Source organism: Hoplias malabaricus, chromosome 2, assembly GCF_029633855.1.
Source record: "Hoplias malabaricus isolate fHopMal1 chromosome 2, fHopMal1.hap1, whole genome shotgun sequence".
Classification (NCBI taxonomy): Eukaryota; Metazoa; Chordata; class Actinopteri; order Characiformes; family Erythrinidae; genus Hoplias; species Hoplias malabaricus.
The window spans coordinates 6810593-6835496 of record NC_089801.1 but is presented as its reverse complement, the minus strand read 5'-3'; the positions used below and the strand labels follow the sequence as shown (position 1 = coordinate 6835496).

The 24904-nt window shown below is 46.6% G+C and overlaps 2 protein-coding genes across 5 annotated transcripts in view; both read right to left on the bottom strand.

The window, feature by feature from the left end:
- apold1b (apolipoprotein L domain containing 1b) overlaps positions 1-16435 on the bottom strand; it is a 53888-nt gene extending 37453 nt beyond the window's left edge. For both annotated transcript variants that reach the window (XM_066660177.1, XM_066660178.1), the window contains exons 1-2: positions 16234-16435; positions 13074-13133 (exon numbers count right to left, since the gene is read on the bottom strand). In XM_066660177.1, coding sequence (XP_066516274.1) covers positions 13074-13124 — 51 coding nt within the window. In that variant the 5' untranslated portion in view covers positions 13125-13133; positions 16234-16435. The remainder of the gene's footprint in view (positions 1-13073; positions 13134-16233) is intronic.
- A 185-nt stretch (positions 16436-16620) lies between these two features.
- The window catches only part of LOC136687594 (uncharacterized), a 28261-nt gene continuing 19977 nt past the window's right edge, over positions 16621-24904 (bottom strand). For 2 of the 3 annotated variants that reach the window (XM_066662097.1, XM_066662098.1), the window contains exons 22-34: positions 23435-23485; positions 23109-23207; positions 22971-23021; positions 22781-22876; positions 22638-22691; positions 22414-22509; positions 22222-22269; positions 21722-21805; positions 19608-19697; positions 19261-19300; positions 19100-19154; positions 18605-18938; positions 16621-18390 (exon numbers count right to left, since the gene is read on the bottom strand). In XM_066662097.1, the coding sequence (XP_066518194.1) occupies positions 17977-18390; positions 18605-18938; positions 19100-19154; positions 19261-19300; positions 19608-19697; positions 21722-21805; positions 22222-22269; positions 22414-22509; positions 22638-22691; positions 22781-22876; positions 22971-23021; positions 23109-23207; positions 23435-23485 (1512 nt within the window). In that variant the 3' untranslated portion in view covers positions 16621-17976. The remainder of the gene's footprint in view (positions 18391-18604; positions 18939-19099; positions 19155-19260; positions 19301-19607; positions 19698-21721; positions 21806-22221; positions 22270-22413; positions 22510-22637; positions 22692-22780; positions 22877-22970; positions 23022-23108; positions 23208-23434; positions 23486-24904) is intronic. The other variant, XM_066662099.1, reaches the window with a different exon arrangement.

Genomic DNA, 24904 nt, shown 5'->3' with positions numbered 1-24904 from the left:
ATGGGGCAGAATGGGAAAGTGTCTCTGTGGGAATGTGGCTCAATGGGAAAATGGCTCTGTGAAAATGTGGCAGAGTGGGAAAGTGTCTCTGTGGGAAAGTGTCTCTGTGGGAATGTGGCAGAGTGGGAAAGTGTCCCTGTGGGACAGTGTCTCAGTAGGTATATGTCTCTGTGGAAGTCTCTCTGTGGGAAAATGGCAGAGTGTGAAAGAGTCTCTGTGGAAAAGTCTCTCTGTGGGAATGTGGCAGAGTGGGAAAGTGTCCCTGTGGGACAGCGTCTCAGTAGGAATATGTCTGAGTGGGAAAGTGTCCCTGTGGGAATGTGGCAGAGTGGGAAAGTGTCTCTATGGGAACGTGACAGAGTGGGAAAGTGTCTCAGTGGGAATGTGGCAGAGTGGGAAAGAGTCTCTGTGGGAAAGTATCTCAATGGGAAAAAAAGGCTCTGTGGGAATGTGGCAGATTGGGAAAGTGTCTCAGTGGGAATGTGGCTGAGTGGGAAATTGCCTCGGTGGGAAAGTGTCTCAGTGGGAATGTGGCTGAGTGGGAAAGTGTCTCAGTAGAAAAGTCGCTCTGTGGGAATGTGGCAGAGTGGGAAACTGTCTCTGTGGGAATGTGGCAAAGTGGGAAAGTGTCCCTGTGGGAATGTGGCAAAGTGGGAAAGTGTCCCTGTGGGAATGTGGCAGAGTGGGAAAGTGTTCCTGTGGGAATGGGGCAGAGTGGGAAAGTGTCTCTGTGGGAAAATGGCTCTGTGGGAATGTGGCAGAGTGGGAAAGTGTCCCTGTGGGAATGTGGCAGAGTGGGAAAGTGTCCCTGTGGGAATGTGGCAGAGTGGGAAAATGTCTCAATGGGAAAATGGCTCTGTGAGAATGTGGCAGAGTGGGAAAGTGTCTCTGTGGGAAAGTGTCTGAGTGGGAAAATGGCTCTGTGGGAAAGTGTCTGAGTGGGAAAATGGCTCTGTGGGAAAGTGTCTCTGTGGGAATGTGGCAGAGTGGGAAAGTGTCCCTGTGGGACAGTGCCATTTTCCCACGGAGAGACTTCCACAGAGACATATACCTACTGAGACACTGTCCCACAGGGACACTTTCCCACTCTGCCACATTCCCACAGAGACACTTTCCCACAGAGCCATTTTCCCACAGAGAGACTTCCACAGAGACATATACCTACTGAGACAGAGTGTGAAAGAGTCTCTGTGGAAAAGTCTCTCTGTGGGAATGTGGCAGAGTGGGAAAGTGTCCCTGTGGGACAGCGTCTCAGTAGGAATATGTCTGAGTGGGAAAGTGTCTCTGTGGGAAAGTGGCAGAGTGGGAAAGTGTCTCAGTGGGAAAGTGTCCCTGTGGGAATGTGGCAGAGTGGGAAAGTGGCTGAGTGGGAAAGTGTCTCAGTAGGAATATGTCTCTGCGGAAAAGTCTCTCTGTGGGAATATGGCAGAGTGGGAAAGTGTCTCTGTGGGAACGTGACAGAGTGGGAAAGTGTCCCTGTGGGAATGTGGCAGAGTGGGAAAGTGTCTCAGTAGGAATATGTCCCTGCGGAAAAGTCTCTCTGTGGGAATGTGGCTGAGTGGGAATGTGTCTCAGTGGGAAAAGTCTCTCTGTGGGAAAGAGTCTCAGTGGGAAAATGGCAGAGTGTGAAAGAGTCTCTGTGGAAAAGTCTCTCTGTGGGAAAGTGTCTCAGTGGGAACGTGTCTCAGTGGGAAAGAGTCTCTGTGGGAAAGAGTCTCTGTGGGAAAGTCTTTCTGTGGGAACGTGGCAGAGTGGGAAAGTGTCCCTGTGGGAACGTGACAGAGTGGGAAAGTGTCTCTGTGGGAACGTGACAGAGTGGGAAAGTGTCTCTGTGGGAACGTGACAGAGTGGGAAAGTGTCTCTGTGGGAACGTGACAGAGTGGGAAAGTGGCTGAGTAGGAATATGTTTCTGTGGAAAATTATCTCTGTGGGAAAGTGGCAGAGTGGGAAAGAGTCTCTGTGGGAAAGTATCTCAGTGGGAAAAAAAGGCTCTGTGGGAATGTGGCAGATTGGGAAAGTGTCTCAGTGGTAATGTGGCAGAGTGGGAAATTGCCTCGGTGGGAAAGTGTCTCAGTGGGAATGTGGCTGAGTGGGAAATTCGCTCTGTGGGAATGTGGCAGAGTGGGAAACTGTCTCTGTGGGAATGTGGCAAAGTGGGAAAGTGTCCCTGTGGGAATGTGGCAAAGTGGGAAAGTGTCTCTGTGGGAATGTGGCTCAATGGGAAAATGGCTCTGTGAGAAAGTGTCTCTGTGGGAATGTGGCAGAGTGGGAAAGTGTCTCTGTGGGAAAGTGTCTGAGTGGGAAAATGGCTCTGTGGGAAAGTGTCTGAGTGGGAAAATGGCTCTGTGGGAAAGTGTCTGAGTGGTAAAATGGCTCTGTGGGAAAGTGTCTGAGTGGGAAAATGGCTCTATGGGAATGTGGCAGAGTGGGAAAGTGTCCCTGTGGGACAGTGTCTCAGTAGGTATATGTCTCTGTGGAAGTCTCGCTGTGGGAAAATGGCAGAGTGTGAAAGAGTCTCTGTGGAAAAGTCTCTCTGTGGGAATGTGGCAGAGTGGGAAAGTGTCCCTGTGGGAAAATGGCTCTGTGGGAACGTGACAGAGTGGGAAAGTGTCTCAGTGGGAAAGTGTCTCTGTGGGAAAATGGCTCTGTGGGAACGTGACAGAGTGGGAAAGTGTCCCTGTGGGAATGTGGCAGAGCGGGAAAGTGGCTCTGTGGGAATATGGCAGAGTGGGAAAGTGTCTCTGTGGAAACGTGACAGAGTCGGAAAGTGTCCCTGTGGGAATGTGGCAGAGTGGGAAAGTGGCTGAGTGGGAAAGTGTCTCAGTAGGAATATGTCTCTGCGGAAAAGTCTCTCTGTGGGAATGTGGCTGAGTGGGAATGTGTCTCAGTGGGAAAAGTCTCTCTGTGGGAAAGAGTCTCAGTGGGAAAATGGCAGAGTGTGAAAGAGTCTCTGTGGAAAAGTCTCTCTGCGGGAAAGTGTCTCAGTGGGAATGTGGCTGAGTGGGAAATTGCCTCGGTGGGAAGGTGTCTCTGTGGGAAAGTCTCTCTGTGGGAATGTGGCAGAGTGGGAAAGTGTCTAAGCGGGAAAGTGGCTCAATGGGAAAATGGCTCTGTGAGAAAGTGTCTCAGTAGGAATATGTCTCCGTGGAAAAAGTCGCTCTGTGGGAAAATGGCAGAGTGGGAAAGTGTCCCTGTGGGAAAATGGCAGAGTGGGAAAGTGTCCCTGTGGGAAAATGGCAGAGTGGGAAAGTGTCCCTGTGGGAACGTGGCAGAGTGGGAAAGTGTCCCTGTGGGAACGTGGCAGAGTGGGAAAGTGTCCCTGTGGGAACGTGACAGAGTGGGAAAGTGTCCCTGTGGGAATGTGGCAGAGTGGGAAAGTGGCTGAGTGGGAAAGTGTCTCAGTAGGAATATGTCCCTGCGGAAAAGTCTCTCTGTGGGAATGTGGCTGAGTGGGAATGTGTCTCAGTGGGAAAAGTCTCGCTGTGGGAAAGAGTCTCAGTGGAAAAATGGCAGAGTGTGAAAGAGTCTCTGTGGAAAAGTCTCTCTGTGGGAAAGTGTCTCAGTGGGAACGTGTCTCAGTGGGAAAATGGCAGAGTGGGAAAGAGTCTCTGTGGGAAAGTGTCTCAGTGGGAAAGTCTCTCTGTGGGAACGTGGCAGAGTGGGAAAGTGTCCCTGTGGGAATGTGGCAGAGTGGGAAAGTGTCTCTGTGGGAACGTGACAGAGTGGGAAAGTGTCTCTGTGGGAACGTGACAGAGTGGGAAAGTGTCTCTGTGGGAACGTGACAGAGTGGGAAAGTGTCTCAGTGGGAATGTGGCAGAGTGGGAAAGTGGCTGAGTGGGAAAGTGTCTCAGTAGGAATATGTTTCTGTGGAAAATTATCTCTGTGGGAAAGTGGCAGAGTGGGAAAGAGTCTCTGTGGGAAAGTATCTCAGTGGGAAAAAAAGGCTCTGTGGGAATGTGGCAGATTGGGAAAGTGTCTCAGTGGGAATGTGGCAGAGTGGGAAATTGCCTCGGTGGGAAAGTGTCTCAGTGGGAATGTGGCTGAGTGGGAAAGTCGCTCTGTGGGAATGTGGCAGAGTGGGAAACTGTCTCTGTGGGAATGTGGCAAAGTGGGAAAGTGTCCCTGTGGGAATGTGGCAAAGTGGGAAAGTGTCTCTGTGGGAATGTGGCTCAATGGGAAAATGGCTCTGTGAGAAAGTGTCTCTGTGGCAATGTGGCAGAGTGGGAAAATGGCTCTGTGAGAAAGTGTCTCTGTGGCAATGTGGCAGAGTGGGAAAATGGCTCTGTGGGAAAGTGTCTGAGTGGGAAAATGGCTCTGTGGGAAAGTGTCTGAGTGGGAAAATGGCTCTGTGGGAATGTGGCAGAGTGGGAAAGTGTCCCTGTGGGACAGTGTCTCAGTAGGTATATGTCTCTGTGGAAGTCTCTCTGTGGGAAAATGGCAGAGTGTGAAAGAGTCTCTGTGGAAAAGTCTCTCTGTGGGAATGTGGCAGAGTGGGAAAGTGTCCCTGTGGGACAGCGTCTCAGTAGGAATATGTCTGAGTGGGAAAGTGTCTCTGTGGGAAAATGGCTCTGTGGGAACGTGACAGAGTGGGAAAGTGTCTCAGTGGGAAAGTGTCTCTGTGGGAAAATGGCTCTGTGGGAACGTGACAGAGTGGGAAAGTGTCCCTGTGGGAATGTGGCAGAGCGGGAAAGTGGCTCTGTGGGAATATGGCAGAGTGGGAAAGTGTCTCTGTGGAAACGTGACAGAGTCGGAAAGTGTCCCTGTGGGAATGTGGCAGAGTGGGAAAGTGGCTGAGTGGGAAAGTGTCTCAGTAGGAATATGTCTCTGCGGAAAAGTCTCTCTGTGGGAATATGGCAGAGTGGGAAAGTGTCTCTGTGGGAACGTGACAGAGTGGGAAAGTGTCCCTGTGGGAAAGTGTCTCAGTAGGAATATGTCTCTGCGGAAAAGTCTCTCTGTGGGAATGTGGCTGAGTGGGAATGTGTCTCAGTGGGAAAAGTCTCTCTGTGGGAAAGAGTCTCAGTGGGAAAATGGCAGAGTGTGAAAGAGTCTCTGTGGAAAAGTCTCTCTGTGGGAAAGTGTCTCAGTGGGAATGTGGCTGAGTGGGAAATTGCCTCGGTGGGAAGGTGTCTCTGTGGGAAAGTCTCTCTGTGGGAATGTGGCAGAGTGGGAAAGTGTCTAAGTGGGAAAGTGGCTCAATGGGAAAGTGGCTCTGTGAGAAAGTGTCTCAGTAGGAATATGTCTCCGTGGAAAAAGTCGCTCTGTGGGAAAATGGCAGAGTGGGAAAGTGTCCCTATGGGAAAATGGCAGAGTGGGAAAGTGTCCCTGTGGGAACGTGGCAGAGTGGGAAAGTGTCCCTGTGGGAACGTGGCAGAGTGGGAAAGTGTCCCTGTGGGAACGTGACAGAGTGGGAAAGTGTCCCTGTGGGAACGTGACAGAGTGGGAAAGTGTCCCTGTGGGAATGTGGCAGAGTGGGAAAGTGTCTCTGTGGGAAAGTGTCTCAGTAGGAATATGTCCCTGCGGAAAAGTCTCTCTGTGGGAATGTGGCTGAGTGGGAATGTGTCTCAGTGGGAAAAGTCTCTCTGTGGGAAAGAGTCTCAGTGGGAAAATGGCAGAGTGTGAAAGAGTCTCTGTGGAAAAGTCTCTCTGTGGGAAAGTGTCTCAGTGGGAACGTGTCTCAGTGGGAAAATGGCAGAGTGGGAAAGAGTCTCTGTGGGAAAGTGTCTCAGTGGGAAAGTCTCTCTGTGGGAACGTGGCAGAGTGGGAAAGTGTCCCTGTGGGAATGTGGCAGAGTGGGAAAGTGGCTGAGTGGGAAAGAGTCTCTGTGGAAAAGTCTCTCTGTGGGAAAGTGTCTCAGTGGGAACGTGTCTCAGTGGGAAAATGGCAGAGTGGGAAAGAGTCTCTGTGGGAAAGTGTCTCAGTGGGAAAGTCTCTCTGTGGGAACGTGGCAGAGTGGGAAAGTGTCCCTGTGGGAATGTGGCAGAGTGGGAAAGTGTCTCTGTGGGAACGTGACAGAGTGGGAAAGTGTCTCTGTGGGAACGTGACAGAGTGGGAAAGTGTCTCAGTGGGAATGTGGCAGAGTGGGAAAGTGGCTGAGTGGGAAAGTGGCTGAGTGGGAAAGTGTCTCAGTAGGAATATGTTTCTGTGGAAAATTATCTCTGTGGGAAAGTGGCAGAGTGGGAAAGAGTCTCTGTGGGAAATTATCTCAGTGGGAAAAAAAGGCTCTGTGGGAATGTGGCAGATTGGGAAAGTGTCTCAGTGGGAATGTGGCAGAGTGGGAAATTGCCTCGGTGGGAAAGTGGCTGAGTGGGAAAGTGTCTCAGTAGGAATATGTCTCTGCGGAAAAGTCTCTCTGTGGGAATATGGCAGAGTGGGAAAGTGTCTCTGTGGGAACGTGACAGAGTGGGAAAGTGTCCCTGTGGGAAAGTGTCTCAGTAGGAATATGTCTCTGCGGAAAAGTCTCTCTGTGGGAATGTGGCTGAGTGGGAATGTGTCTCAGTGGGAAAAGTCTCTCTGTGGGAAAGAGTCTCAGTGGGAAAATGGCAGAGTGTGAAAGAGTCTCTGTGGAAAAGTCTCTCTGTGGGAAAGTGTCTCAGTGGGAATGTGGCTGAGTGGGAAATTGCCTCGGTGGGAAGGTGTCTCTGTGGGAAAGTCTCTCTGTGGGAATGTGGCAGAGTGGGAAAGTGTCTAAGTGGGAAAGTGGCTCAATGGGAAAATGGCTCTGTGAGAAAGTGTCTCAGTAGGAATATGTCTCCGTGGAAAAAGTCGCTCTGTGGGAAAATGGCAGAGTGGGAAAGTGTCCCTATGGGAAAATGGCAGAGTGGGAAAGTGTCCCTGTGGGAACGTGGCAGAGTGGGAAAGTGTCCCTGTGGGAACGTGGCAGAGTGGGAAAGTGTCCCTGTGGGAACGTGACAGAGTGGGAAAGTGTCCCTGTGGGAACGTGACAGAGTGGGAAAGTGTCCCTGTGGGAATGTGGCAGAGTGGGAAAGTGTCTCTGTGGGAAAGTGTCTCAGTAGGAATATGTCCCTGCGGAAAAGTCTCTCTGTGGGAATGTGGCTGAGTGGGAATGTGTCTCAGTGGGAAAAGTCTCTCTGTGGGAAAGAGTCTCAGTGGGAAAATGGCAGAGTGTGAAAGAGCCTCTGTGGAAAAGTCTCTCTGTGGGAAAGTGTCTCAGTGGGAACGTGTCTCAGTGGGAAAATGGCAGAGTGGGAAAGAGTCTCTGTGGGAAAGTGTCTCAGTGGGAAAGTCTCTCTGTGGGAACGTGGCAGAGTGGGAAAGTGTCCCTGTGGGAATGTGGCAGAGTGGGAAAGTGGCTGAGTGGGAAAGAGTCTCTGTGGAAAAGTCTCTCTGTGGGAAAGTGTCTCAGTGGGAACGTGTCTCAGTGGGAAAATGGCAGAGTGGGAAAGAGTCTCTGTGGGAAAGTGTCTCAGTGGGAAAGTCTCTCTGTGGGAACGTGGCAGAGTGGGAAAGTGTCCCTGTGGGAATGTGGCAGAGTGGGAAAGTGTCTCTGTGGGAACGTGACAGAGTGGGAAAGTGTCTCTGTGGGAACGTGACAGAGTGGGAAAGTGTCTCAGTGGGAATGTGGCAGAGTGGGAAAGTGGCTGAGTGGGAAAGTGGCTGAGTGGGAAAGTGTCTCAGTAGGAATATGTTTCTGTGGAAAATTATCTCTGTGGGAAAGTGGCAGAGTGGGAAAGAGTCTCTGTGGGAAATTATCTCAGTGGGAAAAAAAGGCTCTGTGGGAATGTGGCAGATTGGGAAAGTGTCTCAGTGGGAATGTGGCAGAGTGGGAAATTGCCTCGGTGGGAAAGTGTCTCAGTGGGAATGTGGCTGAGTGGGAAAGTCGCTCTGTGGGAATGTGGCAGAGTGGGAAACTGTCTCTGTGGGAATGTGGCAAAGTGGGAAAGTGTCCCTGTGGGAATGTGGCAAAGTGGGAAAGTGTCTCTGTGGGAATGTGGCTCAATGGGAAAATGGCTCTGTGAGAAAGTGTCTCTGTGGGAATGTGGCAGAGTGGGAAAGTGTCTCTGTGGGAAAGTGTCTGAGTGGGAAAATGGCTCTGTGGGAAAGTGTCTGAGTGTGAAAATGGCTCTGTGGGAATGTGGCAGAGTGGGAAAGTGTCCCTGTGGGAATGTGTCTCAGTAGGTATATGTCTCTGTGGAAGTCTCTCTGTGGGAAAATGGCAGAGTGTGAAAGTGTCTCTGTGGAAAAGTCTCTCTGTGGGAATGTGGCAGAGTGGGAAAGTGTCCCTGTGGGACAGCGTCTCAGTAGGAATATGTCTGAGTGGGAAAGTGTTTCTGTGGGAAAATGGCTCTGTGGGAACGTGACAGAGTGGGAAAGTGTCTCAGTGGGAAAGTGTCTCTGTGGAAAAATGGCTCTGTGGGAACGTGACAGAGTGGGAAAGTGTCCCTGTGGGAATGTGGCAGAGCGGGAAAGTGTCCCTGTGGGAATGTGGCAGAGCGGGAAAGTGGCTCTGTGGGAATATGGCAGAGTGGGAAAGTGTCTCTGTGGAAACGTGACAGAGTCGGAAAGTGTCCCTGTGGGAATGTGGCAGAGTGGGAAAGTGTCTCAGTAGGAATATGTCTCTGCGGAAAAGTCTCTCTGTGGGAATATGGCAGAGTGGGAAAGTGTCTCTGTGGGAACGTGACAGAGTGGGAAAGTGTCCCTGTGGGAACGTGGCAGAGTGGGAAAGTGTCCCTGTGGGAACGTGGCAGAGTGGGAAAGTGTCCCTGTGGGAACGTGGCAGAGTGGGAAAGTGTCCCTGTGGGAACGTGGCAGAGTGGGAAAGTGTCCCTGTGGGAACGTGGCAGAGTGGGAAAGTGTCCCTGTGGGAACGTGGCAGAGTGGGAAAGTGTCTCCGTGGGAACGTGACCGAGTGGGAAAGTGTCTCCGTGGGAACGTGACCGAGTGGGAAAGTGTCTCCGTGGGAACGTGACCGAGTGGGAAAGTGTCTCCGTGGGAACGTGACAGAGTGGGAAAGTGTCTCCGTGGGAACGTGACAGAGTGGGAAAGTGTCTCCGTGGGAACGTGACAGAGTGGGAAAGTGTCTCCGTGGGAACGTGACAGAGTGGGAAAGTGTCTCCGTGGGAACGTGACAGAGTGGGAAAGTGTCTCCGTGGGAACGTGACCGAGTGGGAAAGTGTCTCCGTGGGAACGTGACAGAGTGGGAAAGTGTCTCCGTGGGAACGTGACAGAGTGGGAAAGTGTCTCCGTGGGAACGTGACAGAGTGGGAAAGTGTCTCCGTGGGAACGTGACAGAGTGGGAAAGTGTCTCCGTGGGAACGTGACAGAGTGGAAAAGTGTCTCCGTGGGAACGTGACAGAGTGGGAAAGTGTCTCCGTGGGAACGTGACAGAGTGGGAAATTGTCTCCGTGGGAACGTGACAGAGTGGGAAAGTGTCTCCGTGGGAACGTGACAGAGTGGGAAAGTGTCTCCGTGGGAACGTGACAGAGTGGGAAAGTGTCTCCGTGGGAACGTGACAGAGTGGGAAAGTGTCTCCGTGGGAACGTGACAGAGTGGGAAAGTGTCTCCGTGGGAACGTGACAGAGTGGGAAAGTGTCTCCGTGGGAACGTGACAGAGTGGGAAAGTGTCTCAGTGGGAAAGTGGCTGAGTGGGAAAGTGGCTGAGTGGGAAAGTGTCTCAGTAGGAATATGTCTCTGCCACTTTCCCACAGAGATAATTTTTCCACAGAGTGGGAAAGAATCTCAGTGGGAAAAAAAGGCTCTATGGGAATGTGGCAGATTGGGAAAGTGTCTCAGTGGGAATGTGGCTGAGTGGGAAATTGCCTCGGTGGGAAAGTGTCTCAGTGGGAATGTGGCTGAGTGGGAAAATGTCTCAGTGGGAAAGTCGCTCTGTGGGAATGTGGCAGAGTGTGAAAGAGTCTCTGTGGAAAAGTCTCTCTGTGGGAAAGTGTCTCAGTGGGAACGTGTCTCAGTGGGAAAATGGCAGAGTGGGAAAGAGTCTCTGTGGGAAAGTGTCTCAGTGGGAAAGTCTCTCTGTGGGAACGTGGCAGAGTGGGAAAGTGTCCCTGTGGGAATGTGGCAGAGTGGGAAAGTGGCTGAGTGGGAAAGAGTCTCTGTGGAAAAGTCTCTCTGTGGGAAAGTGTCTCAGTGGGAACGTGTCTCAGTGGGAAAATGGCAGAGTGGGAAAGAGTCTCTGTGGGAAAGTGTCTCAGTGGGAAAGTCTCTCTGTGGGAACGTGGCAGAGTGGGAAAGTGTCCCTGTGGGAATGTGGCAGAGTAGGAAAGTGTCTCTGTGGGAACGTGACAGAGTGGGAAAGTGTCTCTGTGGGAACGTGACAGAGTGGGAAAGTGTCTCAGTGGGAATGTGGCAGAGTGGGAAAGTGGCTGAGTGGGAAAGTGGCTGAGTGGGAAAGTGTCTCAGTAGGAATATGTTTCTGTGGAAAATTATCTCTGTGGGAAAGTGGCAGAGTGGGAAAGAGTCTCTGTGGGAAATTATCTCAGTGGGAAAAAAAGGCTCTGTGGGAATGTGGCAGATTGGGAAAGTGTCTCAGTGGGAATGTGGCAGAGTGGGAAATTGCCTCGGTGGGAAAGTGGCTGAGTGGGAAAGTGTCTCAGTAGGAATATGTCTCTGCGGAAAAGTCTCTCTGTGGGAATATGGCAGAGTGGGAAAGTGTCTCTGTGGGAAAGTGTCTCAGTAGGAATATGTCTCTGCGGAAAAGTCTCTCTGTGGGAATGTGGCTGAGTGGGAATGTGTCTCAGTGGGAAAAGTCTCTCTGTGGGAAAGAGTCTCAGTGGGAAAATGGCAGAGTGTGAAAGAGTCTCTGTGGAAAAGTCTCTCTGTGGGAAAGTGTCTCAGTGGGAATGTGGCTGAGTGGGAAATTGCCTCGGTGGGAAGGTGTCTCTGTGGGAAAGTCTCTCTGTGGGAATGTGGCAGAGTGGGAAAGTGTCTAAGTGGGAAAGTGGCTCAATGGGAAAATGGCTCTGTGAGAAAGTGTCTCAGTAGGAATATGTCTCCGTGGAAAAAGTCGCTCTGTGGGAAAATGGCAGAGTGGGAAAGTGTCCCTATGGGAAAATGGCAGAGTGGGAAAGTGTCCCTGTGGGAACGTGGCAGAGTGGGAAAGTGTCCCTGTGGGAACGTGACAGAGTGGGAAAGTGTCTCCGTGGGAACGTGACAGAGTGGGAAAGTGTCTCCGTGGGAACGTGACAGAGTGGGAAAGTGTCTCCGTGGGAACGTGACAGAGTGGGAAAGTGTCTCCGTGGGAACGTGACAGAGTGGGAAAGTGTCTCCGTGGGAACGTGACAGAGTGGGAAAGTGTCTCCGTGGGAACGTGACAGAGTGGGAAAGTGTCTCCGTGGGAACGTGACAGAGTGGGAAAGTGTCTCAGTGGGAAAGTGGCTGAGTGGGAAAGTGGCTGAGTGGGAAAGTGTCTCAGTAGGAATATGTCTCTGCCACTTTCCCACAGAGATAATTTGTGGGAATGTGGCAGAGTGGGAAAGTGTCCCTGTGGGAATGTGGCTGAGTGGGAAAATGTCTCAGTGGGAAAGTCGCTCTGTGGGAATGTGGCAGAGTGGGAAAGTGTCCCTGTGGGAATGTGGCAGAGTGGGAAAGTGTTCCTGTGGGAATGGGGCAGAGTGGGAAAGTGTTCCTGTGGGAATGGGGCAGAATGGGAAAGTGTCTCTGTGGGAAAATGGCTCTGTGGGAATGTGGCAGAGCGGGAAAGTGTCCCTGTGGGAATGTGGCAGAGTGGGAAAGTGTCCCTGTGGGAATGTGGCAGAGTGGGAAATTGCCTCGGTGGGAAAGTGTCTCAGTGGGAATGTGGCTGAGTGGGAAAGTGTCTCAGTGGGAAAGTCGCTCTGTGGGAATGTGGCAGAGTGGGAAAGTGTCCCTGTGGGAATGTGGCAGAGTGGGAAAGTGTCCCTGTGGGAATGTGGCAGAGTGGGAAAGTGTCCCTGTGGGAATGTGGCAGAGTGGGAAAGTGTCCCTGTGGGAATGTGGCAGAGTGGGAAAGTGTTCCTGTGGGAATGGGGCAGAGTTGGAAAATGTCTCAGTGGGAAAGTCTCTCTGTGGGAATGTGGCTGAGTGGGAAAGTGTCTCTGTGGAAAAGTCTCTCTGTGGGAATGGGGCAGAATGGGAATGTGTCTCTGTGGGAAAATGGCTCTGTGGGAATGTGGCAGAGCGGGAAAGTGTCCCTGTGGGGAATGTGGCAGAGTTGGAAAATGTCTCAGTGGGAAAGTCTCTCTGTGGGAATGTGGCTGAGTGGGAAAGTGTCTCTGTGGAAAAGTCTCTCTGTGGGAATGGGGCAGAATGGGAATGTGTCTCTGTGGGAAAATGGCTCTGTGGGAATGTGGCAGAGCGGGAAAGTGTCGCTGTGGGAATGTGGCAGAGTGGGAAAGTGTCCCTGTGGGAATGTGGCAGAGTGGGAAAATGTCTGTGGAAAAGTCTCTCTGTGGAAATGTGGCTGGGTGGGAAAGTTTCCCTGTGGGAATGTGGCTGAGTGGGAAAGTGTCTCTGTGGAAAAGTCTCTCTGTGGGAAAATGGCAGAGTGGGAAAGTGTCTAAGTGGGAAAGTGTCTCAGTGGGAATGTGGCAGTGTGGGAAATTGTCTCTGTGGGAATGTGGCTGAGTGGGAAAGTGTCTCTGTGGGAATGTGGCAGAGTGGGAAAATGTCTCAGTGGAAAAGTCTCTCTGTGGGAATATGGCTGAGTGGGAAAGTGTTTCAAGGGGAAAATGGCTCTGTGGGAATGTGGCCGAGTGGGAAAGTGTCTCAGTGGGAAAATGGCTCTGTGGGAAAGTGTCCCTGTGGGAATGTGGCAGAGTGGGAAAGTTGCTGAGTGGGAAAGTGTGTCAGTGGGAAAAAGGCTCTGTGGAAAAGTCTCTCTGTAGAAAAGTGTCTCAGTGGGAAATTGCCTCGGTGGGAAAGTGTCTCAGTGGGAATGTGGCTGAGTGGGAAATTGCCTCGGTGGGAAAGTGTCTCAGTTGGAATGTGGCTGAGTGGGAAAGTGTCTCAGGCGGTAAGTGTCTCTGTGGAAGAGTCTCTCTGTGGGAATGTGGCTGAGTGGGAAAGTGTCTGTGGGAATGTGGCTGAGTGGGAAAATGTCTCTGTGGAAATGTTTCTTTTACCTGTTGTGGGGAAGATTTGAACGGATTCACTTTTTCCAGTATTCCCAACATCTCTGATATCTTTAGATTCAGCAACAAAGGAGAAATATACAAAAAAACAAAAAAAATTTCAAACATTCAAGCCATCCATACTTATTCAAGCTATCACAAAAATTAGCTGCCCGTTGTATTGTGATAGATGCACGTCATTCCATTTTGCTTTTAGATTTGAATAAATTAATCCCTTGTCAGGACATAACAGAAAGCTGACAGTCGCGGTACACAGTAAATAGTTCTTTTAATGTCGTTATCCAAAAGAGTAATCACAAGGCAGGCAAAGTTCAAAAACAGGAGCAAACATTACCTCAGAGGATGGACAAAAACCGTAGTCAAAAACAGGCAGAGTTCGAAAACCAGAGAATACAAACAATACCAAAAGGGACAAGGCAGGAGACGTAAGTCGGGAACACAGGCAGGAAGTAGGCAACAGGAAACCGTCAGACAAAGTACAAGGGAACGCGTTGTATGCATGGGAGAACCAAAGCAATACTCGGCAGGGAACAGTTCACTGAATGGGGTATATATAGGGAGACAAACAGGTGTGTGTAATTAGAATTCTGGTGAGGGAGACCGGCGGGTAGTCATGTGACTGACAGGTGCATTCTGGGAATTTGAGTCCTGAGATGTAGGCGTGACATCCCTAAATTAACTGTTAAACAGCAAACAACACAATGAACTCACCTCATGAACTTCACTGTATTCATTTAGTAAATTAAAAGCAAAATTAATCCTGACATTAATTGGTTGGGACAGTGAAACTTCCTTCTCACAGCAGCTCAAATATGATTGGGGGCTGAAGACCCCTGAGTCAAGTCATGTAAAACAAGCGAAAGAGTGCGAGGCCTTCATTGTTATATTCTTTGTTTCACAATATGTAGCAGACTGTCTACTGGGGTCAGGTTTGGACTATAGACCATGCAACTTCTTTCACAGTAGTGCATTTACACTGCAACAGAATATGATTGTGCATCATCTTGTTAAAATATACAGGGCATCTTTGGAGAACACAGTGTCGAAGGTGGCTCTTGTTGTTGAATAAACACAGCATTAACAATGCTATGTTGGACATGTTTGATTGAAGGGTTCTCTTCTTTGAACAAAGCACATTGTGTCAAATTCATCCATTGTTCTTGACCGACTTTGATTGTCCAGATGCCCCCAAGCCCAGAGTGGACAGCTCTCCTGGACATGGTTAAAATGAGGCTTCCTTTTAGTATGTGTGGCTATAACGTGCTGTGGCATTGATAAGTTTACCAGAGGACTCTTTAGTCCACTTTGTCATAATGCCTATGAACAAGAAAAAAAACGACAAACAGGCAAGCTTAGTTTATCTGGATGGCCATTAGCCCTATAGCCATTGTCTCAGAAGGGTTTCTGTGTAAGTACATACCCTTGATCTTTGAACATCTGGTGAAGGTTTGGTGCTTCATTTTTATTCTGTCTTTGTTTCCATGTGGTTTTTATTCTGTGATTGTATTATACAGAAAATCCAGAGGGCAAGAAACGTGCCGAACAGTTCCATATTTAGTTCACAAACTGGAACCACCCTGGTTCCTCACTGGTGGAAAAGCACTATGTTAAATATTCATTCATTCATTATCTGTAACCCTTATCCAGTTCAGGGTGGCGGTGGGTCCAGAGCCTACCTTGAGTCATTTGGCGCAAGGCAGGAATACACCCTGGAGGGGGCGCCAGTCCAGGAAATAGGCGTATGGCAGATTATTTCTTTGTTGTAGCAATGCTTCTTGGTAATAAAACTTACACCATTGGAGCCTGTTAATTTCCCTTTTAAAAAGGTGCCACATTTGTAAGAAACATGTATTTGTGGGAGGAGCAGTAGAACTGAGTGTGTGTGGGTTGCGACCATGAAAAATTTGCCAAATCCTGTATAACATACAACCCTGTTAGTGTGGTGATACGTGGAGCTACGGCATTTTGACTAGCACTTTCAAGATGGAACCGAACGTATATAAACTTGTTGCTCACAACTTCCACTGATGTTAGGCAGTTTCTTACGGATGTATGAACGATTTGTGCTGGCAACTAAACTGTGATAGTAGAGATGAAACAGATATTATATATGTATTTATTTAAGTGGCTGGATTTCCCTGGAAACTGCAGTGTCCTGATGTGTTGACTGAGCCACAAAGACAATTGTGTATCATAAAACATTTGCAAAGAAATGCAATATATTTGCAAGGGATCCCCCAGTCCCTTTAGGGGCTCCGTATCGAACAGCTGAGTTACATAGTACTGTGCAAACGTTTTTAGGCACCTGAGGAAATGAGATTTAAGGAGCTATTATCTGAGCAGTAAGAGATAATGTGCCCAAATAAAAAGAAATCACATTATTAGTGATATTGTGTGTGTTGATGTATTGGATTAACCTTTAACATCTCTCCTGGTGGAAGTGCAGTTTTATTTGAGGTTATACTCTTTCACTAAATAAAGTGGGCTGTTGATTTCACAAATCCATTTGATCAAGGATAACATCTGGAAACAAACTTTTGTCTTCACGCTCGCCCATGACACATTTTTAGAAGATAATATCATATATCTCTGTGTGTGTGTGTGTGTGTGTGAGGGATAAATAGCAGTGGATGATGCGCAAATACAAAAGAATGGATCTCAATAGTGAACTCAACAGAGAGACATCACTCAGCTAATGAACCATCCATCCACTGTCTGTAACTCTTATCCAGTTCCGGGTCGCGGTGGGTCCAGAGCCTACCTGGCATCAGTGGGCGCAAGGCGGGAATACACCCTGGAGGGGGCGCCAGTTCTTCACAGGACAACACCTACGGACACTTTTTGAGTCGCCAATCCACCTACCACCGTGTGTTTGAAGCGTGGGAGGAAACCGGAGCACCCGGAGGAAACCCACGCGGACACGGGGAGAACACTCAGCTAATGACCCCTAACCCTAAATCAACTCCAAAGACGACAAAAATAACGGAACTCGTTTTCCGGTAAAAAATCGCCGGTGACTTTCTCAAGTCTGTCCGGGTTAGTGGCTTGTTTTATTTCATTTTAACAGAAAATCTCTGCAGTTTCTATCGATTTAATCGGCGCCGTTTTCCTCGTTTCTCAGAGAAAAGTGTAAAGAGATTCAGAGACATACCCACAGCTCCTGTTTGTTTTTGTTTTCCTCCTTCGCTCTGCTTTGGGAAAGTTGTGGGTGTGGAGACTACGTCACTTCTGCTCCTCGGGTCCGCGGCGGACAGAGGCGTTCCCACACGTCGGATATGTTTTGTATCTTTATCCCGTAAAAACCCCAATAAAGAGTAGATTATTGTTGTAGAAAAGTAATGACTGAAGTTCTGTTTAATATCTGTCTGAGAGAATGGGCTCTGCCCAGAGGTGTTCAAACTCCTGCCTCGTGAGTGGGCGGGGCTAAGACCTTAAGAGTAAATACGTTACAAACGTACTTCTGCACCCAGCAGAAAATTTAAATTTATAAAATGATTAATTTGGGGTTCTGCAGTAATTTAAAGAATTTAATGCACGTTAAAATACAGCTTTATTTTTTTTTAGTGTTTACAAACAAACAAAAATATTGCACAAGCCTCTAAACGTAATAAAAATAAAAACAAAAAGACACAAACCTGGTCTTCAGACAATAGTTACCTGGAAAATGATGCCAGCTAGAAATATGCCGGTATTTTCCTTGTATTGAATTATATCACTCTATTTCACTTAATTTACAATTTGTTACAGAAAAATATAGAGGTATTTGTGTAAAAAAGTATTAATTCAATTCATTGAACCAGACTTGTGGGGTCAGTTAAATGCAGAAAGATTTTGAAAGCTGATAGGTCGAGGCGGTTGGTTGCTGGTGATAACTACAAAACGGTTTTGATCAGGCCAAAGGGTGAACTGACAGACTGACCAGATGTGGACATTTTAGAAACAGCTGCTCATGAGCCTAAGGTCACCAATGCCAAGCATCAATAAAGGACAGTGTTCTGGAGAGACTGAGAGCATTGTGAAACCTCTGGATGAGTTGGAGTGGTGTGAGTGATCCAGAACCCATCATCAACACCAGCACCTGACCTCACTGATGATCATTCAGCAGAATGCCATCAAATCTTCACAGCAATTTTCCAAAACCTAGTGCAAACTAAAAATTGCAGGTAGGATGTAGGAAATAGAGGAGTCCCCTTTGTTGCAGAAGAAACACTGAAAATGGAGATATACACAAGGCTTGTATTTTTCATTTTACGGCCTGCTTTGCAAACGGTGTAAAATTAACCACATCCAAAAACCCTAGAATTTCATTCACAGCGCTTAGGCCTTTCCAAAGAGGAAGTGATTATACAAAACAAGAACTAAGAAACAGAATGAAGTAAAATCACAGGCAGTATTCAGACAAAGATAAAGTGTCAGGTGCTCAACAGAAACAAAGGTGACGTTAAGTTTGGAATGTGGTTATTTTATGGGACAATTTCCATTAATTTTAATTTATTTAAAACCAGTCCAAAATATAAACTAGCAAGCTGGCAAATATATGTAAATGAAAATTGTAGGCTTGTGCACATTCACAGATTTATATAAATATTACAATTATGGGGAAGCTATGTAAACATTTGAATATTCGAATGATTAACCCAACCACAATCAAATCTGGAGATTACATAGAAATCAATAAAACACAATGACGGTTATTATATACAGAAATTGCAAAAAATGTGGAAAGCATGGAAAGCAGTTCCCATCTTTCAATGGTAACTGGAAGATTTTTGTACTTGAGAGGCCTTGGCTTAACATACTCACACACAATGACACAACCCAGCCAGTCAGAACCAACAGTAGATGGTGTATCCGGGTTTACCCTTTTGTGGAAGTAACCATGATGACAGTTAATCTAAATGTGTCCAGTTGCGTCCAGTAGCTGTTCTCTTATGGAGTTGAGCTGCACTAACCCGTCGTGAAGCTGCTTGGCCAGCATGCGCACTCGCATCGTCACTTCCTTCTTGCATCCCTTTTTAAGCTCCCTCGAGTCTTTGGTGAAGTATTTATCCATGCCTTTACACACACTGCTCAAAGCTACAAGAGCAGCGTCCACTACTTCCTTAGCCTTCTCCACCGGCTCGCTGACCAGGCTGACGGTCTGCAGCGCTTGACGTACCTCCCAGTTGCCGGCATAGTAATTGTTCCTCCGCAGCAGTCGGTGGCAGCGAATTCGGCGGATTCCCTCGGCAACAAACCTCAGGCAGCGCTGCATCTCTGACAAACGAGTCTCATAGTCCTGCACAATGATCTCAATCTTCTTGCGGTCCTGGAGGACAATGAAAAAAAAATAATAAAATGGAATCAAAGTTAAATATCGTAACAAATCTCTCTCATTAAACAGAAAAAGCTTTTTTTTAAACAAATATCTGCAAACTTTCAAAATCCTGTTCTTTTGTTACGAATAAAGAAAACTGTTTTCTAAAACTGTCTAATTACATGGTTTTAAATTCATTCCAGAAATGAAGGAACAAGGAACATACGTTCATGTCATTGATGTTGTCTGAAATGGCAGCTGAAGCTGCTGTGATTCCTCCTGCTGTGGCAACCCCAAGGCCAACAGCTGATACAATGAGCGAAGCCCCAAACGTCACTGGTGCTAAAGCCAGTCCGGCGATGGCCGCCACTCCACCCACAGCAGTTGTAGTGCCACCTGTAATGTTAGCAATCTTAGCGCGGTGATGAAAGATGCTGAGGTCATCGGCGATGGCGTAGAGGAACAGCACTTGTTGGTAGAGAACTTCTGCTTGCTCTGTGAAAACTTTATAGAACACACGGAGCCCACGGTGGACTTTCCCCCCAATCTCAGTGAAGGATCTGGAAAAGATTAGAAAAATGAGCTTTAAAAAATATATATGTCTCGCTTCTATCCACTGTCAAAATGTGCATGTGCCAGCAGCAGGTGGAACCATTTATGAATTTAAGTTAGTTTCCATTACGTTAAAGATTATGGTGCAAATATGAAGGGACATTATTACATGGTTTCATCCTCTTTAAGTGTGATCTCTTCATCCGATGGCAGTTCATCCCACTCTAGAAGAGAAGAAGCAATTTATGTATGTTTAAATGTATGAATTATATGTCCTGCTTAAGTGCACAGTTATACAGGTGAGAAAAATCATTCCATAGGAGTGCTCACGTTCTACTGTGTTCCACCACTCCATCAGACTGTCGGTGTCCTGTGGTTCAGACCCAAAGAAGAAAACAGCATAGGATGATTACGAGGAGAAATCACTGCAAACATCTTAACTTGTGAATCAGTCGTTTTCTGGACTGATATTTTATTAGATTTTCACTCTGATGAAGATATTCAAAGTGCGATATTCAGAAAGTTACTTTCCTTTATAAAAATCTAAGTGTCAGAAAGTCTGAACCAAGCTGTTTCCTGTTCTACACACATTTACAGATTTTACTCTGTAAAATGTACAAGTGATTTATTAAGTTCTTGTGAGTTATGTTTGTGTGGCTGACTGTGCTCAGACAGACCCCTTCTTCCTCCTCCTCTACATCCTCCAGCCTCTCTCCTTCATCTGGTCTTGTTCTTCTCACATCCATCTGTGAGGACATCCATTCAGCCTGAGAAATACATGTGAAAGGAGAAACAACTACGTCTTTGGCACTTTTTAAAGATCTGTGAATAAACAGCAGGGATCAGAAAGATTTTACCTCCATCTGCAAAACCACAGCCTTCACAATCAGAATCTACTCTGATTATTCATGACAGCTATGAATACATATTCAGAACTTTAAAGGAGCATGTGAATATTGAAAAAATAAACAAATTGATATTAGCTGTTAACCCTGGTACTGCACTCATAACTTACTATGTATTTTATTTTAACATACTGTATATCATTTTAATGAACTGTTGAACAAATTGTTTTAACAACTTTAACACATTTAAACATAGCCTCTGGGAGTTCATCTGGCCTCGTACATCCCACAGCATCAGAAAACTAAGCGGCGTCTTTCTCTCATGCTCAGGGACCGGAGCGAATACGTTGGCATGTTGTAACAGAAACATGGTCTGTTTTACTAAAAAATATCATCTGCACTGAAAAAAAAAGTTACATTTGTCCCTATAGAGGAAAGCAAGACAGTGTGTTAGCTTTCATTAATGGGGCACATTTACTGTTTGAGCCACTAACTCTAACCCAATCTAACCTCTTTTCTGAGGAAAATTGGTCAAAAGTTCTGAGTTCTGAGTTTCATCTGAATAAGTTCTGTCTTTCTGTAACTGTGTGTGTCTCTCTCTGTTTTTGTGTGTGTGTGTGTCTCTCTGGCTTTGTGTGTGTGTGTCTACCTTTGTGTGTCACTCTGCTTTTGTGTGTGTCTCTTTCTCTCTCTCTCTCTCTACCTTTTTGTGTCTCTGTTTTTGTGTGTGTGTGTCCCTCTCTCTCTGTCTTTGTGTGTGTATGTGTTTCTCTCTCTGGCTTTGTGTGTGTGTGTCTCTACCTTTGTGTGTCACTCTGCTTTTGTGTGTGTGTGTGTGTCTCTCTCTCTACCTTTGTGTGTCTCTGTTTGTTTGTGTGTGTGTGTGTGCGCGTGTCCCTCTCTCTCTGTCTTTGTGTGTGTGTCTCTCTGTTTTGTGTGTGTGTCTCTGTTTTTTTGTGTGTGTGTCCCTCTCTGTCTTTGTGTGTGTGTGTCCCTCTCTGTCTTTGTGTGTGTATGTGTTTCTCTCTCTGTCTCTACCTTTGTGTGTCACTCTGCTTGTGTGTGTGTCTCTTTCTCTCTACCTTTGTGTGTCTCTGTGTGTGTGTCCCTCTCTCTCTGTCTTTGTGTGTGTGTCTCTCTCTGTTTTTGTGTGTGTATGTGTTTCTCTCTCTGGCTTTGTGTGTGTGTGTCTCTACCTTTGTGTGTCTCTGTTGTTTGTGTGTGTGTGTGTCCCTCTCTCTCTGTCTTTGTGTGTGTGTCTCTCTCTGTTTTTGTGTGTGTATGTGTTTCTATCTCTGGCTTTGTGTGTGTGTGTCTCTACCTTTGTGTGTCTCTGTTGTTTGTGTGTGTGTGTGTGTCCCTCTCTCTCTGTCTTTGTGTGTGCGTGTCCCTCTCTCTCTGTCTTTGTGTTTGTGTCTCTCTCTGTTTTTGTGTGTGTATGTGTTTCTATCTCTGGCTTTGTGTGTGTGTGTCTCTACCTTTGTGTGTCTCTGTTGTTTGTGTGTGTGTGTGTGTCCCTCTCTCTCTGTCTTTGTGTGTGTGTGTGTGTGTGTGTGTCTGTCTCTGATTTTCTTTCTCTCAGATTCAGATTCTCTCTCCCTGATGCTCACTGTCTCTCTTGGGAACAGTAGTCATTTTTGTGGGGTGACAGAAACCTTGTCTTACTTGTTCCTCCACTGTGCCCAGTTACATACATTTTTTTTCTGCTATGGTACTGTAAAGCTGGCGGTCTGGTCTCTAACTTTCTCACTCTCACTCAATCATGTTCAGCTGGAAACTTGTGGAACCTGTCAGAGCACATGGTGAACTGAAAGGCCTCTCTCTCTTTCTGAGAACCTTCAGCTGCAGATTCACAGAATAACAGAAGAAAAAGACTAAAACACAACAGTTGCAAATACAGCTGCTCCTGAACTCTAACACTTCTTCTAACACTCGGGTGTGGATACCTTTGCGGCCTCTGAAAGGTAAAAGTCACTGGACGTAGCGCCTACGGGTCCCACGTCCTCAGGGAACAAAGCCTGGTCTGGCACCTTTAGGGTTAACAGAATAAGATTTAAGTAAGTGAAGACACACTGTGCAAGATACAAAAAAAATTGCAGTAAATCATGCACTGTAAATACACTGCTCACAAAACAAGACAATGACCACTAGAGGGCCAAAAACTCCCAGCACGGGGCTGTGGAGCAGAGGGAGGAACTATGTTGCCTGGAGTAACTAAGCATCATCTAATAACTTGGGATGATTTGGAGTGGTTTGTAATGCAAAACTCAGTTCCCAACCTCACTTTTGGCTGTTTTGACTGCCATACAATCCTCAGAGCAGTGTTCAAGAATGTAGATTCAAAGCCTTTTCAGATGAACAGATTTTATTCCAGAAAAGAGGAAGATAACCTCACTGTTAATGTCTTTGCTTTTTAAATGGAGTCTATGAACGGAGGAAAAGTTACCGCTGCTTCTCGGCTTTGTGTCCTTTTGTCTGTCTGTGGCTTCACATCCTAAAAAAATAAGATAAAAAAAGACAAGCAATTTAACACTATTTTAATGCCAAAAAAAAATACACCACAGTCCTGAGCTCAGCAGTTCCACAACAACAGAGTGAACTTAGATTCTATTCATACACAAAACAACTGTGTACGCACTGGACTATACTCCTCTGTCCATCTCTCGCCATCCTCAAGGTCTCCTGCTTTAAACAGATCTGCTCCTTTATCTGTGATTTCAGGATCCTTCATGCACTAAATACCACAAACATCGTCATTAAAATGACTGCATTTCAGACAGGGATTAGCAACATGATGTTTACAAACTGAAGAATAATTAAATGTAATGATATAAAGGTAACAAACATGAGATGCCACTTAACCTCAGAATCTCTGCGAGCTAGGGGTGGAACCCTCAGAATAGGAGGCTTCTTCATCTGTGAGGAATAAGATTGCACAAATCAACACAGAAAAATCCTTCAAATCTGAAAACGGGCATTAAAAAGATAAGCACAAAAAAAAATACCTCATGATAATCATCGTGTCCCTTCAGTTCAGAGCCTTTAACGTCACTGGCTTTAAACAAGTCTGCACCTTTCTGTGGGGCTTCATCTGCTGCACTCTGAAGGCAAATCATGTCATAGGAAATTTGGTTTGAAATATGATCAATATCCACACATGCCTTTCCTACAAAAACAACACAACATAGGCCTTACCTTTGATCCCCTCCGAGGAAAACGAGGCATTTTCAGTTTAACAGATTTCTTCTGTAAAACAAAAGGAGCATGTTTAAATCTCAGTGGATTTGGAGACTGATCATTACACAGACAAATCAGAAGATTCTGGAGCCTCACCGGTCGAGAGTAGAGCATTTCTAGTTGTGGTCCACTGTCATCTAATGAGGCGAACTGCTGAGCTCCACTCAGAGGGAAAGGTTCATCCTGAAAACCCACCTGAACATTACAACACCAAAATGAGTTTTAAGACTAAGATAATCAAACACTTTCCAGAAAGGCATTTCACAAAGCATCAGCCAGAAGTTTTCAGCCTGTTCCAAACCTATTCAGCAGGAGAAAAGCAGAGAGATATTCACACTTCTCATGAAATGTATCTGGCTATTTACTCTATCCTGCTTTGTGAAACTCTCCCAATAACAACAACAACAAAATTAATACCAGACCTCTGACGAAGGCGTGAACCCAGTTGCTCCCTCCTCCTGCAGCACTGAATCCTGGGGAAGAATTTCACACTCATTTATGGAGTTAAACACCACAGTAACTAAAATAAAACAGCAAATGTTTCAGTAGAGGTCAAGGTCAGGTGTAGGAAAGCAGCCAATGACTTCATTATATGGATCTTTAAATGTGGCCAATTTTAACAAACACCAGTGATTCACCAGTAATGATGAACATCAGTGATTTTGGAACACAAAGTGAGTACCGAACATCAGTGATTCCAGTATGCAGATTCAGTATTGTACACCAGCGATTATAGAACGTAGACTCAGTACTCTAGACAATAAACTGGACTGGTCAGCCAACACTGAAGCACTTTACAAGAAAGGGCAGAGCAGGCTGTACTTCCTGAGGAGGTTGGGGTCCTTTAATGTCTGCAGTAAGCTCCTCAGGCTGTTGTTGCCAGTGTCCTCTTTTATACTCTGGTATGCTGGGGAGGAAGCATAAAGAAGAGGGATGCTGGGCGACTAGACAGGCTGGTTAAGAAAGCTGGCTCTGTAGTGGGGGCTGAACTGGAGTGCATCACTTCCATATCAGATAAGAGGACCCTGAACAAACTGATCAGCATCTTGGACAATGAGTGCCATCCACTCCACAGTACCATAACTAAGCAGAAGAGCTTGATCAGCTGGAGACTTCGCTCAAGGCCCCAGGAAGTCATTCGTCCCCAGGGCTATTGAGCTGTTCAGTGCTTCACTCAAGGGGAGAGGAGAGATGGACTTCTCTGCATAGTCTGTCTGCCCATCCACCTCCTCCATATTTGTACATGTGTACCTAACTGGACATTAGACAAGTCAACCATCTCACCTACCTCATGTGTACCTTAATCTGACAGCTACAATAGTAGTTTTATACTTAATATAGGAACAATGCACTGAATTGCCTTGCACTATTTATTTTACTATATTTATTTCTAATTCTGATACTGTACTGATATTGCACATTCCATACCCTTTGCACTATCCACATTTTTCAAACTTTTAAACTATATACTGTACTCAAAAGATCATCTTTAGCTGCTCACTGTATCACAGATTCTTGCCAGGCTGTGTTTGATCATTCTTAAGCACACTATGTTAATTTTTTGGTGTTTGATATTTTGATATATACGACTCAGCCTACATAGTATATTGAAGTATATCGATTTTGATATTTGTTTTAGGTTAAAAAGTATTTTTAACATTTAGTATTTTAGTATCATGTTCCATGTTCTACTGTCTCTTTTGTACAGTGGAATTTTTTTTTTAGTCCATTGCTGTTAGTGATTGTTGTATGTGATGTCTGTAAGCTACTGAAACCTTGAATTTCCCCTGGGGATCAATAAAGTATCTATCTATCTATCTACTTATCATCAGCGATTCCTAGAAATGACTCAGTACTGAACATCAGAGATTCCTGAAAGTAATCTCAGTACT